This window comes from Solanum dulcamara, chromosome 10 (assembly GCF_947179165.1).
Source record: "Solanum dulcamara chromosome 10, daSolDulc1.2, whole genome shotgun sequence".
NCBI classification, from domain to species: Eukaryota; Viridiplantae; Streptophyta; class Magnoliopsida; order Solanales; family Solanaceae; genus Solanum; species Solanum dulcamara.
The window spans coordinates 64557083-64571375 of NC_077246.1; the positions used below are offsets into that span (position 1 = coordinate 64557083).

At 35.1% G+C, this 14293-nt stretch overlaps 2 protein-coding genes across 2 annotated transcripts; one reads left to right on the forward strand and one right to left on the reverse strand.

The window, feature by feature from the left end:
- Positions 1-2664: 2664 nt before the first annotated feature.
- LOC129870588 (TMV resistance protein N-like) lies at positions 2665-7042 on the forward strand. Its single transcript, XM_055945404.1, has 5 exons — positions 2665-3266; positions 3425-4520; positions 4615-4890; positions 4964-6055; positions 6137-7042. The coding sequence occupies exons 1-5, from the start codon at positions 2767-2769 to the stop codon at positions 6923-6925; spliced, it is 3753 nt and encodes a 1250-aa protein (XP_055801379.1). The 5' UTR covers positions 2665-2766; the 3' UTR covers positions 6926-7042.
- Positions 7043-7795: 753 nt separating this feature from the next.
- Positions 7796-13969, reverse strand: LOC129871715 (meiosis-specific protein ASY1-like). Its single transcript, XM_055946686.1, has 22 exons — positions 13866-13969; positions 13698-13754; positions 12622-12718; positions 12465-12533; positions 12280-12372; positions 11946-12069; positions 11778-11847; positions 11626-11667; positions 11023-11151; positions 10822-10932; positions 10679-10721; positions 10534-10575; positions 10327-10451; positions 10223-10235; positions 9958-10034; positions 9747-9854; positions 8822-8972; positions 8664-8740; positions 8506-8527; positions 8232-8401; positions 8000-8134; positions 7796-7885 (listed from the first exon to the last, which is right to left on the reverse strand). The coding sequence occupies exons 1-22, from the start codon at positions 13866-13868 to the stop codon at positions 7832-7834; spliced, it is 1812 nt and encodes a 603-aa protein (XP_055802661.1). The 5' UTR covers positions 13869-13969; the 3' UTR covers positions 7796-7831.
- Positions 13970-14293: the final 324 nt, after the last annotated feature.

Here is a 14293-nt window from a genome sequence, read left to right on the forward strand (position 1 = left end):
TTTTTAATCTATCCATTATGCAAATTAAACTAATAAAAATTATAAACACAAAAATTAAATATTTAAATATACTAAATAAAAGCAAGAGAAGGAACGATTATACCAAATTGCCGGAATCAAACAGAGAATTATAAAATTGATGAAATGTTGAATACTTGAAAGTTGAAAACTTCCACTTGATGTTGTTAATTGCAAAAAAAAAAATTGATTTTACTTTAAGAGATAATTGAGAAATTGAGAGAATTAGATGATTGTTGGTGCGAAAAAATGATTAAATTTTGTAAGTATTTATAGAAAAAAAAATTGATTAATTATTTTTTTTTTGCATATTTTCAGATTAGGTCGTTGGGCCCAACGACTCTTTTAGAAATCTGGCCCAATTCATTAATTTTCGAAAAATAATAATATTTGTTTTCTCAAATCGAGCCGGTACCTATTCCTTTAACGGGCCGGTCTTATCGATCCGAGTCCAAAAAAATGGACCGGCCTAATTTTTTTTACGTTGGGCCGATACCCTATCTGGTATTCCCCAACCGGCCCATTTTGACGGGTCTAGATTTATGTAATGGTTAGGCCGCCAGGTGGATGGCGGGGAGTTGGGCCTTGTTGGTTATTTATTTGTGGTCTCAAGTATTGTTGTTCATTGTGATTGTGCATGTGTTATTATTGATGGTTAGCTTAGATACCACACTGGTACACTAACATTACTTATGATTGGCTCGGATACCATGCCGGTACACTAACATTATTTATGGTTGGCCAGGGTACCATGCTATCATACTAATATTACTAATGATTGGCTCGAGTACCACATGTGATGTGATTCATTATGGTTGGCTCAGGTACTGCACTGGTACACTAACAGTTTGTGTGTGGGTTACATGAGAGGAATGATTTATGCATATTGTGATCATATGAGACATGTTTTATGCATAGTTGATTCATGATCTTAGAACTAGAAGTCTCTTTCTTTTATTGATTGGTTGTTATATGTGTTAACTGTGTTGGTCCTTGAGGGGCCCAGTTATTGTGCGTAAATATCGGGATGGTTTTTGTGTAGATCAAGATTGTATGTTACTTACCTCAAGCTATGTCTTAAGGATCCGTACGTTGTTCAGGATAGTTGGAGACTAAGTGGAAATTAGGGATGGGTATGTGTGTGGATTGCTTATGATTTATGTAATTGTTAGGCCAAGTGGATGGCGGGGAGTTGTGCCTTGTTGGTTATTGAGGCAGGGTGTGTTTGCTAAGTGGTTTGAGATTTATTTGATGATGCAAGGGTTAGGCTTGGAAAGCCTGAGTGTGGTATAAAGGATAGGCTAAGTAAAAGACTTAAGAGTCATAGTGGGTCAGGTTATGATCAGTTATGGTAAGGGAGGTGTATCTTAGTGATGGAATTGGCAACAGAAGGGTGTAGAGAGATGTTGGGCACGTTGAACGGGCGAGAGCATTATGGCTAATGGCAAGAGTGGTGTCTTAAGAACAAAAGTGGTAATTTCAAGTTGCATGTTTCCTTTTATTTGTTTGCATGATATTATGGGTGGATTCGGATTGCTGATGAAGCCTATAAGTATATATTTTTTTGTATTAATACTACTCTTGCTATGCCACTTGACATAGTCTAGTTGTAGGGTCAGTGATAATTTTTAGGTGAAGCCAAAGATGATCTCCAACATCTTCTATTTTATCCTTCCTCTAGATGAGAGATGTGCCCCATTTTCTTGTATATCACATTCTCCTAGTATCTTTTGTACCTGTTTAGACTTGTTCCTTGAGAGGGTTATATTGGTGGTTTAAAGGGAATTTTTATATATAACTTGTAAATGAGTTTCTTATTTTAATCAATGAGGGAAGCTTTTCTTATTAATATAATGGTGAATTATCGTATTTGTTAATTTCTGCATGGCCTGTTTTAAAATGAGTGGAAGGGTTTTTCTATCTAGGTGTTAGAGTTGGTGTCTGCATGATCCGGTGGGTTAAATTAAAGATAGGTCAAGTGTATCAAAATGTTATTTAATCATGTGGTTTTAAACACTTCATATATAAAGTAAAAATTAAGAATTATGTATAAAAATTAAAGAGTTATGTAAAAATTAAGCGGACTAAAAAGAAAAGTAAGTCACGCAAATCGAAACGGAGAAAGTATTGTATTATGTATAGCAAATAAAAAAAATTACACCGTCAATTAATGTATATGTTAAAGCCATAATAAAGTTAATATATTCAAATCCAACCATATATCTATCCCCACAAATGACTAATTGTAGTATAGGTAAAATGTTACACGGTCAGGCACATATTGTGCGGTTCACATCATGTACTACTTATTGTGTGAATTGCGCGCACTTTTTGTAATTTGACATATAAATTTTATGTTGACGCTTGACTGGGGAGTTCAAATGGAATATCTTAAGTTTATGTATCACGCTTAATTTCTTAGCAGTTTCATTAATTTGTATGTTAGTTAATTTATCACTCAAGCATCTAGATGATTTTGACTACGACAACATTATCTTTTTTAAAAATTTATAATTGGGTCAACACAGACTTTATCGTTGACCATAATTCCTGTAGGCAGCTTCCTACCACACATTTATTTTCTCAGTGTGTTTATATCATAATATATGCAAATGCTAATTAATCAAGTCTTCACTCTGCATATATATTATTGAGAATTCCTCATTTAGATCACACATATTTTTCTTGAGTCGAATAATTATTATATTTATAGCCAAGTTTTTGTTAATTTCATTTAGCCACGAGAGAATGAATCAACAAAAAAGTAGTAGTTGTTTGGTTCCAATAACTCCTGAAATTATTCGATGGAGTTACGATGTTTTTCTAAGTTTTCGAGGTGAGGATATACGCAAAACTTTTGTTGATCATCTCTATGCTGCACTTCAACAAAAGGGAATCAACACATTCAAAGATGATGAGAAATTAGAGAAAGGCAATTCTATATCACCAGGACTTATGAGAGCAATTGAAGAATCGCGCATAGCTTTGATTATTTTCTCCAAGAAGTATGCTAATTCGACATGGTGTTTAGATGAAGCAGTGAAAATCATGGAATGTAAGAATGTGAAAGGACAAATCGTTCTTCCGGTGTTCTATGATGTAGATCCATCAACAGTAAGGAAACAAAAATCGAGCTTTGAAGAAGCATTTAATAATTATGAAGATTGTTTCCAGGTGCAAAAATGGAGAGCAGCAATAGAGGAAGCAGCTAATTTATCTGGCTGGGATTTGGCAAATACTGCCAATGCGTAAGTATCATCAAATCAATTTGTGCACAATTTAATATATATAGAAAACAAGTTGGGTTTTAGATGAACGAAGCTTTTACTATATATATATATATATATATATATATATATATATGCCACAAAACAGATTTTTTAAAGATATATTTTGTGGTATGTAGGCATGAAGCTGTAGTCATAAAGCAAATTGTGGAAGATATAATGGCTAGATTGGGTAGTCAGAGCATGAAAAATGGTGAAAATCTTATTGGAATCGAGTCACGTATGGAAAAAGTATATAAAATGCTTAGCATTGGGTCTGGTGGAGTTCGTTTCGTTGGAATATTGGGAATGAGTGGAGTGGGGAAGACAACTCTAGCGCGAGTAATTTATGATAATATTCGGAGTCAATTTGAAGGTTCGTGTTTTCTTCATGAAGTTAGAGACCGTTCAGCAAAACACAATGGTCTAGTGCACTTGCAAGAGATACTTCTTTCTGAAATCCTTTTCATGAAAGATGTAAATATCAACAATTTATATGAAGGAGTCAATAGGCAGATACAAAGATTACAGTACAAAAAGGTTCTTCTTGTTCTTGATGATGTTGATCACGTAGATCAATTAGATGCCTTAGCAAGGAAACGTGAGTGGTTTGGTCACGGAAGTAGAATTATCATAACAACTAAAGATAAACACTTGCTTGTTAAACATGATGTAGAAAAGATATACAGAATGACAACGTTGAATGAAAACGAAAGTTTGCAGCTCTTTAAGTTATACGCCTTTAAGAAAATCTGTCTTACAGATGAATTTAGGGATCTCTCAGCTCAAGTTATAAGGCATTGTGCTGGACTCCCCTTGGCTTTGAAAGTCCTTGGAAGTTTCTTGTATGGAAGAGATTTGGCTGAATGGGAAAGTGAAGTGGAACGATTGAAACAAATTCCAGAAGATGAAATTGTGAAGAAACTCGAATTATGTTTCAATGGACTCAACAAAATTGAACAAAAGATATTATTAGATATTGTGTGTTTCTTCATAGGGAAGAAGAAAGAATCAGTTACAAGAATATTAGAGAGTTTTAATTTTAGTCCTGTTATTGGCATAAAAGTTCTCATGGAGAAATCTTTGATTATGTTTTCACAAGGTCGGATTCAAGTCCATCAATTGATACAAGAAATGTGTTGGTATATTATTCGTCAAGAAGCTTCTGATGATCCAAGAAGATATAGTAGGTTGTGGCTTCCTGAGAATATTTCTCATGTACTCGCAGCAGATTTGGTAAGTATTTTTGCATAAATGATATTTTCTAATTTGTTAGCTTTTCTTGAACATTTTTATAAATATCTAATTTTGTGCCTATTTCATTAATAAGGGCACTGAAAAGATTGAAGGAATGTCACTGAACTTGGCTTTGGCACAAGAAGTGAACATAAGCAGCGCGGCTTTCACACAAATGAGCAGACTAAGATTTCTCAGTATCCAGAATACAAATGTTCACCACGGTCCTAATTTTCTTCCTGGTGAGTTGAGGTGGTTGAATTGGCACGCATATCCATCAAGAAGTCTGCCTGTTAGTTTTCAGGGCGAAAAGCTTGTTGGTTTGAAGTTGAAAGATAGTCGAATCATACAACTTTGGCAAGGCTCCAAGGTTATCTATTCCTTTTCTAACATTCACATGACGATGGAATATTCATCCAAACTAACTTACTGAATTATGACAGGTTCTAGGAAAATTGAAATACATCAACCTAAGCGAGTCACAGAAGCTAGTAAGGACTCCGGATTTTTCAGGTACCCCTAATCTTGAAAGGCTGGTTCTTGAAGGATGCACAAATTTGGTAGAAATAATTTTTTCTGTTAGAGATCTCAGAAGGTTAGTCTTGCTGAATCTGAAGAACTGTAGAAATTTAAAGACTCTACCGAAGATCATTCAATTGGAAAGTCTTAAGATTTTGATTCTATCAGGCTGCTTAAAACTCAAAAAGTTGTCGGAAATAAAAGAAAAAATGAATTGTTTGTCTGAAGTGTACTTGGAAGGAACAGCTTTGAGAGAACTACCCGAATCAGTTGAGAACTTTTCAGGAGTAACTTTGATAAATCTAAGTAACTGCAAGTATCTTGAGAATCTTCCAAGCAGTATTTGTAGATTAAAGTGTCTAAGAACACTTGATCTATCCGGGTGCTCAAGACTCGAAAGATTATCAGATGACTTTGGACTTTTAGAGAGTTTAGAGGAGCTTCATTGCGATGACACAGCCATCCGAACAATTCCTTCCTGTGTCTCTCAGCTAAAGAACCTTAAGCACTTATCTCTCCGCGGATGTAAAAATGCTTTGGGTTTACAAGTATGGAGCTCACTCATTTTCTCTTGGCTATTAGGAAAAGGACACAACAACTCTATGGGTCTGTTTTTTCCTAATTTATCAGGTCTTTGCTCATTGACAAAGCTGGACATAAGTGACTGCAATATTTTAGACGGAGGGATCCTATCTAATCTTGGGTTTTTGCCATCTTTGGAGGAAGTGAATCTCGGGAAAAATGATTTTGCTGTTATTCCATCTGCAAGCATCAATGGTCTAACTCGACTTAAAGTTGTTGAATTGGTTGGTTGTAAGAGGCTTGAGATTTTTCCAGAGCTTCCTTTAAGTATAGAAGAGGTGTATGCCGATGAATGTACATCACTGAGGAGTGGCATTGATCAATTAAGCAAATATCCAATGTTGTCGCGAGTTTCACTTACCCAATGTCACCAACTTGTCAAAAATGAACCTGATGTCCCCGTTGTTGATTCATTGTGGAATCACATGCTCAAGGTAAGTAAATAGCTCTTTATATGTACATTTAACACTCCAGAATCTTGGTAAATACATAAAACATTTTTTTGCACGACACAGGGACTATCGATGGTGGATGATGATTTCAGTATATGTATCCCTGGATCTGAAGTTCCTGAGTGGTTTACGTACAAGAATTTGGGTCCTTCAATATCAGTCACGCTACCTAAAAATTGGTACACAAACAAATTCATGGGCTTTGCTCTTTGTGTTGTTTTTAACAGTTTTAAGGAACCTTCCTGTATGAATCTTGGTTACCTTAAAAAAATCCCTGGATTTCTAGTCATATTTAAGCTCACAAGGCATGATGGAAAGCCTGGCCTGTTTTTTAAGAGTATTGGCTCAGTAGGAAGTGAGGAATGTCCTGATTCAGGTCACATTCTCCTGGCCTATGCATCATTCGATTCTTTTTGGTCAACGCATGAGTACCGTGTTTGCAATCCTAACGACTGGATTCAAATAGACATTTGTGGGACTGATGCAGATGTTGCAATCAAAGGTTGGGGGATGCATCTTCTATACGAGAACGATATTATAAATGATGAGTTGGTGATACAAACTAACTCCTCTCGATATGGAAAGATGGGCTTGTTTCATGCAATCTTTGATGGATCTAAGTATATGAAAAGGAAAAGACACGGACATACATCATTTTCTAGGCTGCCTTCATATTTTGATGAACTAGGATATGTCAATTCATTTGGAGAAACAAGTAATGAAGATTTTGATGAAACACTATTTGGGAGAGGATTCATTGGGATTGTAGAAGCTCATCAAATAGTTGATATAACTATGGGTGAATCAACCTTTTTGACAGAATCTTGTTTTCAGATTTTCATTGATAGTTAAGCAGTTAAAAATTGGGAATTGACTTTTGGGTCATCCGATTGTCAATATTTTTTACCGGATGTCCATTTGTGTACTTGTCCCGAAATAAATGAAGCTTATATTTTATTATGATATTCATATCAATTGGTGTATAGTTTTTAATGGATTTGAAAAATGATTAGGAATTAATAGTTAATGTCAAGGGTAGAACACACAAAAAAAATAAAAAAGATTCTATTTTCCTTGATATGCTAAAGTGGACAAGCAAAAGTGATTTTTTTTTAGTATAATAGATAAGTAAAAATGAGTGAAGTTAGTAAGTTCTTAAAATTGTTGTATCCTAATATAATACTCTTTCATTTCAATTTATGTGAAATTCTTTCTCTTTTAGTTAGTCTAGATAAAATTATCTTTCTATAGTACTTTGAGGATTTATAGTCACACAAATATTTATGATTTATTTTAGATTAAAAAAAAATTAAAGTCAGTACTTTCATTAATAAGTTTTGTGATCAATTAAATATCTTAATGAATGGAGACGAGGAAAATAGTTGTAATCTAGCAGGAAAAAAAATGCATACTAGAACAAGTGAACTCAAAAGGAAAAAGTCTACAATAGAAGCTATTTTCTGAAAAATAGGAGAATCTTTATACTAAAAGTCTTACATCAGCAAAATATATACTATTACCATTTTCGAACTTTAACTCTGGCTAATTTCCATGAAATTCTACAGGATCATACTGTACCCTATTCAAACTTCAATCCATCTGGAGAATTGATGCTCACACACTTTTTGATGTCCTTCACTATCAGAATATGATTATTCCTTTCACTTAAGTACAATTACTAGTAAGTTACGGAAAAAAAACCTTCTACTATAGTAAGTAAGCTGCCCATATTTTTCACCCTCAAAGCTTAAGGAACCATCATACAACTTGAGAATTTTGGCGTGTCAGATACTGAAGAATAGGTTCTTTTACCTGTAGATAGAGAAGAAAAGGGAACAGAAGAATAATTAGAAATATTTCCCAAATACTTCACTTCAGCCAGGATTCTTAACTAAGATTTTCTGGAAAAACTGATGGATATCATACCATGCTTGCTTTCCTACGACGTTTCTCCTGACTGGACCTGCTACAGACAATTTCGTACTCATCAGGTTGGTTTGGTTTTCCGTTAACTCTTCCATTCTCCTTGCCAGGAACAAAACTCTCCCGAGAAGCAACAGGCTGCACAAACATCATATCTAACTATTTGTTACTGCAGTTTTGTTAGGTGATCAACTAATTACTGCAGATTATTGAGGTAATCCACAAATGAACCAACCTCAGCTTTGCTTAATGGTGTGTTTTCATGCTCCTTTCTCTTGGAGACAGTCAGATCACTCATGAAAGATCCATTCCAGTATGCAGCATCAGATTTTCCTATAGTACGTGTGAGATCCGATCCAATAGAGTGGAGAGCACCACAAGTGGATAGATCTCTAAAATTGTTGGCTAGTAGACATAAAGTAATATCAGATTTTGTGGTCTAATTTGATGATAAGTATAGAAGTAACTTGACTAAACGTTATCAAAATTCAAAAGGTTAGAATCATTACCTGATTCATGCATGTTGACATCCTGACCATTTATCGTAGTTAAAGATAAGAGTTAAAATAGTAGAAGTGCAAGAAAGTGTTAAAACTTATATTTAATTCAAGATTATTACCACACTGTCTTTTGCTGTTAAAACTTATATTTAATTCAAGATTATTACCACACTGTCTTTTGCTAAGACCTTCTTAACTTCAGCCAGCTTTTCTTCAGTCAGATCAGAGTGGATCACACGCTTCCCTGCAACGAAAAAATCAGTCCATCATTTGGTAATGCTCCATACAAAGAAGGAAATACGTTTTACCAGAGACCAGAGAGTACCTAGTCTGCGGTAGTTCTTAGCCTCGATGAATCCATCTTGTGTCATTTTATCAATTAGCTTCTTCACCGCAGTTTGGTTGGCTTCTCCTTCCAGTTTACTTTGGAGCTTGGCAACAGTTACATATTTCATTGGAAGAGCATGAAACAAAGCCTGAAACAAGAGACTATCTTTGTTACAATGAAATCTAGGAAGTAATTGCCAACTTCATGCAAATCAATATTAGCAAACTATTCACAAGATTTTTATTTAAGCAGATGAAAGAGAGTAGTTATTCATACTCCTAAAAGGGAGATTGTTATTCATACTATTCTTTTAACTTCACCGGGCTCCTCTCCTTTGTTTAAGTTACTAAATGACAATCCGGAACTTGTGTCTCCCCAATCTATAGGACATTATTGGGATATGTACTCTTTCCAAAAACCTTAAGAGAGGACAGAATATATTACTTCTCTATATTTGCACAAATGTTTCTTCAAGCTCCCAAACTGTACGACTCTTTACCTATAAAGGTCCAAGTAAGCAGGTAGTAAACCCCCCCCACCACCACCACCACCAAAAAATAAATAAATTAGTCATCATGCAAAAATATATGTTCTTCTCTTGAATATAAAAGAGGAAGGGAGAAGGGGCAGTAGAAATTAAGAGATCGATAAGCACTGAATAATCACTTCATATATATTACTGAAATGTGAAGGAGTAGTCACGAGGTAAAGCAGTATTGAGAATCACAATCCCCTGGTAGAAAACGAGGAAAAGTAGGTGGGCAAAATCTACAATACGAGCATAATTCACAAATACAGTTAATAGATTAAGAAGAAATATAGACCAAATTAACTGAAGAGGATGGATGCATTTCAGAAGGATATCAGACACGTCCACTAGATACTTTTAAGCTCAATTCAAAGGATATTAATCAGGTTTCACCTTCATGTACATGTAATCTTCACCCTTGCCATTCTGAGATTGGTTGCCATTTTGATTTTGTTGGCCCTCTGTTTCTTCTTTCACAACATCAAACTCATAGTCGAATTTCTGCATTTGAGGAATATGATTGTCGGTGTTGGAAAAGGATATATCATGATTCAAGAGAGTAAAGATGTAAACAATTAATGAATTAAGGAAAACAATAAGAAACCTTTTGCTTCTTGATGATGTAAGTGTCTGTGCCAGCACTTGAAAGAATTCCTTCTTTAACAAGCTTTTCCAAAATATCTAAGAAAAGAAAAACAGATTCAGAAACTTTGGACAGCTTAAAAACCAGAAAGAATACCTGTAATCATCTGATATTGTATTTGGCACAAAAACTTCAGGAATTGGTGCTAGGATATGATATTACTGTTCTCCTCTATAGAAGCTCAGGTTGAGAACACCATCATCTGCTTAAAAGGTCTTTTCATTACCTTCAACCAAGGCCTGCAATCAGGATGCAATGTTAGGTGTAGGTGTGGCTAGTAAATGATGGAGAAACCGACACTTGATAGGAAAGCCAGCAGAAGTATCTTACCACTGAGATGTCTGGGAAATTTGAGAGAACATCTGTCATTTCAACTCTGTCAAGGTGGTATGAGCTGATCCAGTACTTAACCCGGCCAAATTGTTGTTCATCTTCTGCAGGATCTTGAGTATCATCTGAAAAGCCAATAAACGCATTAGAGTTCTTGATAACCTGGTTCAGAAAGGAAGTCGATAGTATTTGCTGCAATAAAAGTACCTTCATCAATCATATCATCTTTATCCTGAACATTTTGCTTTTCTGTGAAGAAAAAAAACTTGTCTTTTTATATTTATGATATTAAAAAAATACTGACAGAATGAATGCATGTACAACACGGGTCGAGTAGAGGAATGTGCATTACCAACTGGTGCAACTATATATTGGTCTTCATCAGAGTCACTGAACTGAAATTGGTGGATATTTAACAGTCAGTGCATGAACATACTTTAGCAAATAAAGTTGAGCTTTATCAAAATAATTGACGCAAGGGGAACCAATATTCACCTCACTATCAGATGCACTGTCATCTCTCTCGGCAGAATCAGCTCCCAAGCTCATGACATCATCTTGCTTGTCATCATTCTCATCCTCACAAGGATCAAGCACACTCTTAACCTGTGAAAGAAAAGATATCAGTGTGAACTGCTTGACTACTGAAAAGGAAACTAGTTATATATATTCATTCCCCTGTGATCTGGCCCACACCTTCAGAGCTAACACGAAATGCTTGCTATTGACATTTCCGACCTCCAACTTCAGAGGATTTTTCATCCATGGATTGAGAGCCTCCTCGTCAGTGCAGCCTCTAAAGAAAGGAGGCTCATAATCAGCAGGCTGCACAACCAGCAATTCTGTTACAAAAGTTTTCTTTGACCAAAATATGACAAGCTGAGTGACTTTTGAAGCAAAATGATATTTAAATGGTGAACTGGAAATAACAAAGCTAGGAAAGTTCTATGAGATGTATTTGATATGACTAAGCAGTGTTTTCTGTGCATGAGTAGCCCGAGAACCATTTATTGGCACAACTACAGCAATCAATCTGGGGCTCAAACTCAGAAATTAACTTAAGCTACAAAATTACAGAAGTGAGATGACTTCTCAGAAGGAGAGATCTTATTTCCTGAATGTCAAAAAGAGATGATAATGCTCTTAAAGGCAATGTGCTTATAGATGCAAATACATAATTCGCATGGCTATATTATGTGAAAGTTTTACATTCCCCTTAAACTCAAACATTGAGAGGCAAGCTAAAAGAGGAAAGGGGAAAGAAAAACAGAAACAAACAAAATTGAGAAAAGGGCATACCGTGACATCATCATGATAAAGAAGCTTCATCAGTATAGTTCGCTGAGAAAAAATCAAGACAATCGAACCTTAGCAACAAGATGATAGTAGACAATTGTCAAACGTCAATGCACAATGAAACAATGCTTTTTAGGAACAACAGAAAGTTTTACCTCTTCTGGCATCTTATCGAGAGTTCTCATCAACTGAATCAATGTACGAACCATTTTACAAGCAGAACTCCTGAAACATACTTTCCTCTCAACACAAAAGGTTCTTGTAATCCAAAAAACAACCAGCATGAGACTGATAAAGTAAAAAGATCATTAGACCATAGTCACCTCATTTGATTGGGTGTTATTTCAGTGGTTGAGTTACACTTGAATGTTCCCCCTTTCTTCATTCCAATACGATTGACATTCATTGACACTTCTTCAGAGTCGGAATTTGAATAACTGAAAGAAACTGCAAGTAGATAACTAAGTGTATAAGCTATTGTCACAAGCCAGGCTACTGAAGTATCAGCTCTTCTTTTAGCAATTTCTTTGTCTCAGGCAACACCTATGGTCCTAGATTGTAATCTAGTCAGTTTCAGATGTGATTAGCCGGTGTAAAATATGATACTACGATCTGATTGAATTCATCACTTAACCAACTTATATTGGCTCTTCTTACATGCATATTCCTCAATCATTGGTCCATCAATTGCTTCGCACACACAGAACAGAAGCGTTTTCAGATATTTCTTCTGTAATGCATCATAAACACCTAGGAACGGAGAAGAATGTGAGCGTAAGATATGAAAAGGAAGAAAATAAACTGTAAGGATTAGCTTGCAAACTAGCAAAAGATCAACATACCTTTTTCCATCCAATCAATAAGTCTACGTGACTCTGCATCCATTGGCATTAGCTTCTTGATCTTCATCTCTGCTTGTGATACAAGTATCCAGTAAATTAATTTGAAAAACTTAAATAGAAGGTATTTCAAAAAAGAAAAATTGTAGAGAAAGGTTACCTAAGGCTGGAACAGATTTATCACTGAAATATTTCTCAGGAAAGAGGCCTCTGATGTAACTAATGTTGAATATAGCAATACGCAGAAGGTTCCTTGTCTGTTTTTGAAAACCATGGAGAAAAAAGTGAGTCCAGATAATTAGCATGTAGTACTTAATAATGCGTGAACAAGTTTCTGTTTCCTGACTAAGAACTCCCGCGATAGTAAACTGGAAAATTTACAAAGTGACAGACGGAAGGTGATTTTCACATGAGCACAATAAATTAGCTTTTAGCAGATCTACTTATGAGGCAGTTTGCAATAAATTTACTAGAAAAGCCACGCAGTGACAGTAGAATATATAGTTGTTCATTTGATTGTAACGAAATCATGCAAAATTCTCAGTCACAGCTTCCTGAAATTACAAAATAAACCTGACTCTAGATTATAGCATTCAAAGAAGATAAGACCGAATTCCAGGAGACAATGCAAAATGAAAAAACCAGATGAACTTAAACAACTTATACTAATTAAGTTATTAGATCACGTTCATTGATCTAGAACATGTCTTACACATCTCGTTCTCATTTTTTTAAATACATACAAACAGATTCAATCAACATATTCTACAATAATCAAAAGCAAAAATGCAAATCAAGGATCTAGAGAAACAAGCAAGGTGAGTCGATCGGAAGTCAACATCTACAAACAGAGATTATAGGTTACAAGAGCCAGAAAACTTTGAAGAACAGAACTCAAAATACACACACAAAACTATTTCGATCACAAACAAGTATAAAAAAATCATTGATTAGCCTCCAGATTTAACTCACATGCAGTCCTATCTGACTAAAACTGATAAGCAATAATCATAAAAATCGAAATATCTAAAACATCAGAAAGTGATGAAGAGACAAAGCTATACAACTCTCAACACTTCAACAAAATGTGTTTCATACAGGCACTTTGAGCTATCGATGTTACATCAAACAAAAACTCGTCAAAAACGTAAAAAGATGATCCGCGTTAAATAGAACAGAGCAAAAAATACATCTCGCTTAACACAATCAATAGCAAATATGAGATCGATCATTTACCAGAAGGAGCGAATCCTGCTCAGTAATCTCCGATTCCTTCAATTTCTGTGCCACAACCTGGAAAAATAAAAGATAGAAAATCAAGGTGAGAATCAAGCAATTCGGTGAAGTAATAAGTGATTCAACGAATTCGAAGAGCGAGTTGAAATAGAAAAAGCTTTTGTTCACCATTGTTGACTGATAGAAGCTGAAACGAGACTCGAGCGATTTCGAGAAATTTGAACAGAAGAGTGCTTATCAGAAAGCTTTTGCTCAGCAAATGAAGAAGATGGCGGGAGTACAGTGAGAGTTGGTTTATATAGGCGGAGAAAAGTAACCACGGTCACATAGGGAATTAACTATGGTTAACTGTGCAATGCAGAATGCGTGATGTAGTGGCTACTTAAGTAATTTTAGGAAAAGGTAGGGGTTTTCAGTTAGTAAGATGTATGGCTAGTGTTTTCACTTTTCACGTTTAAGTTTTAACCCTCCCTATTTTTTACTTATTGTAATCAATTTATTTAAGTTCTAATTTATATTATTGAAGATTTATATTTGTTTAGGATAGTAAGCTTAGGTTTTTGCTTCATCAGCTTTTTAAACTATAATTTCTAACT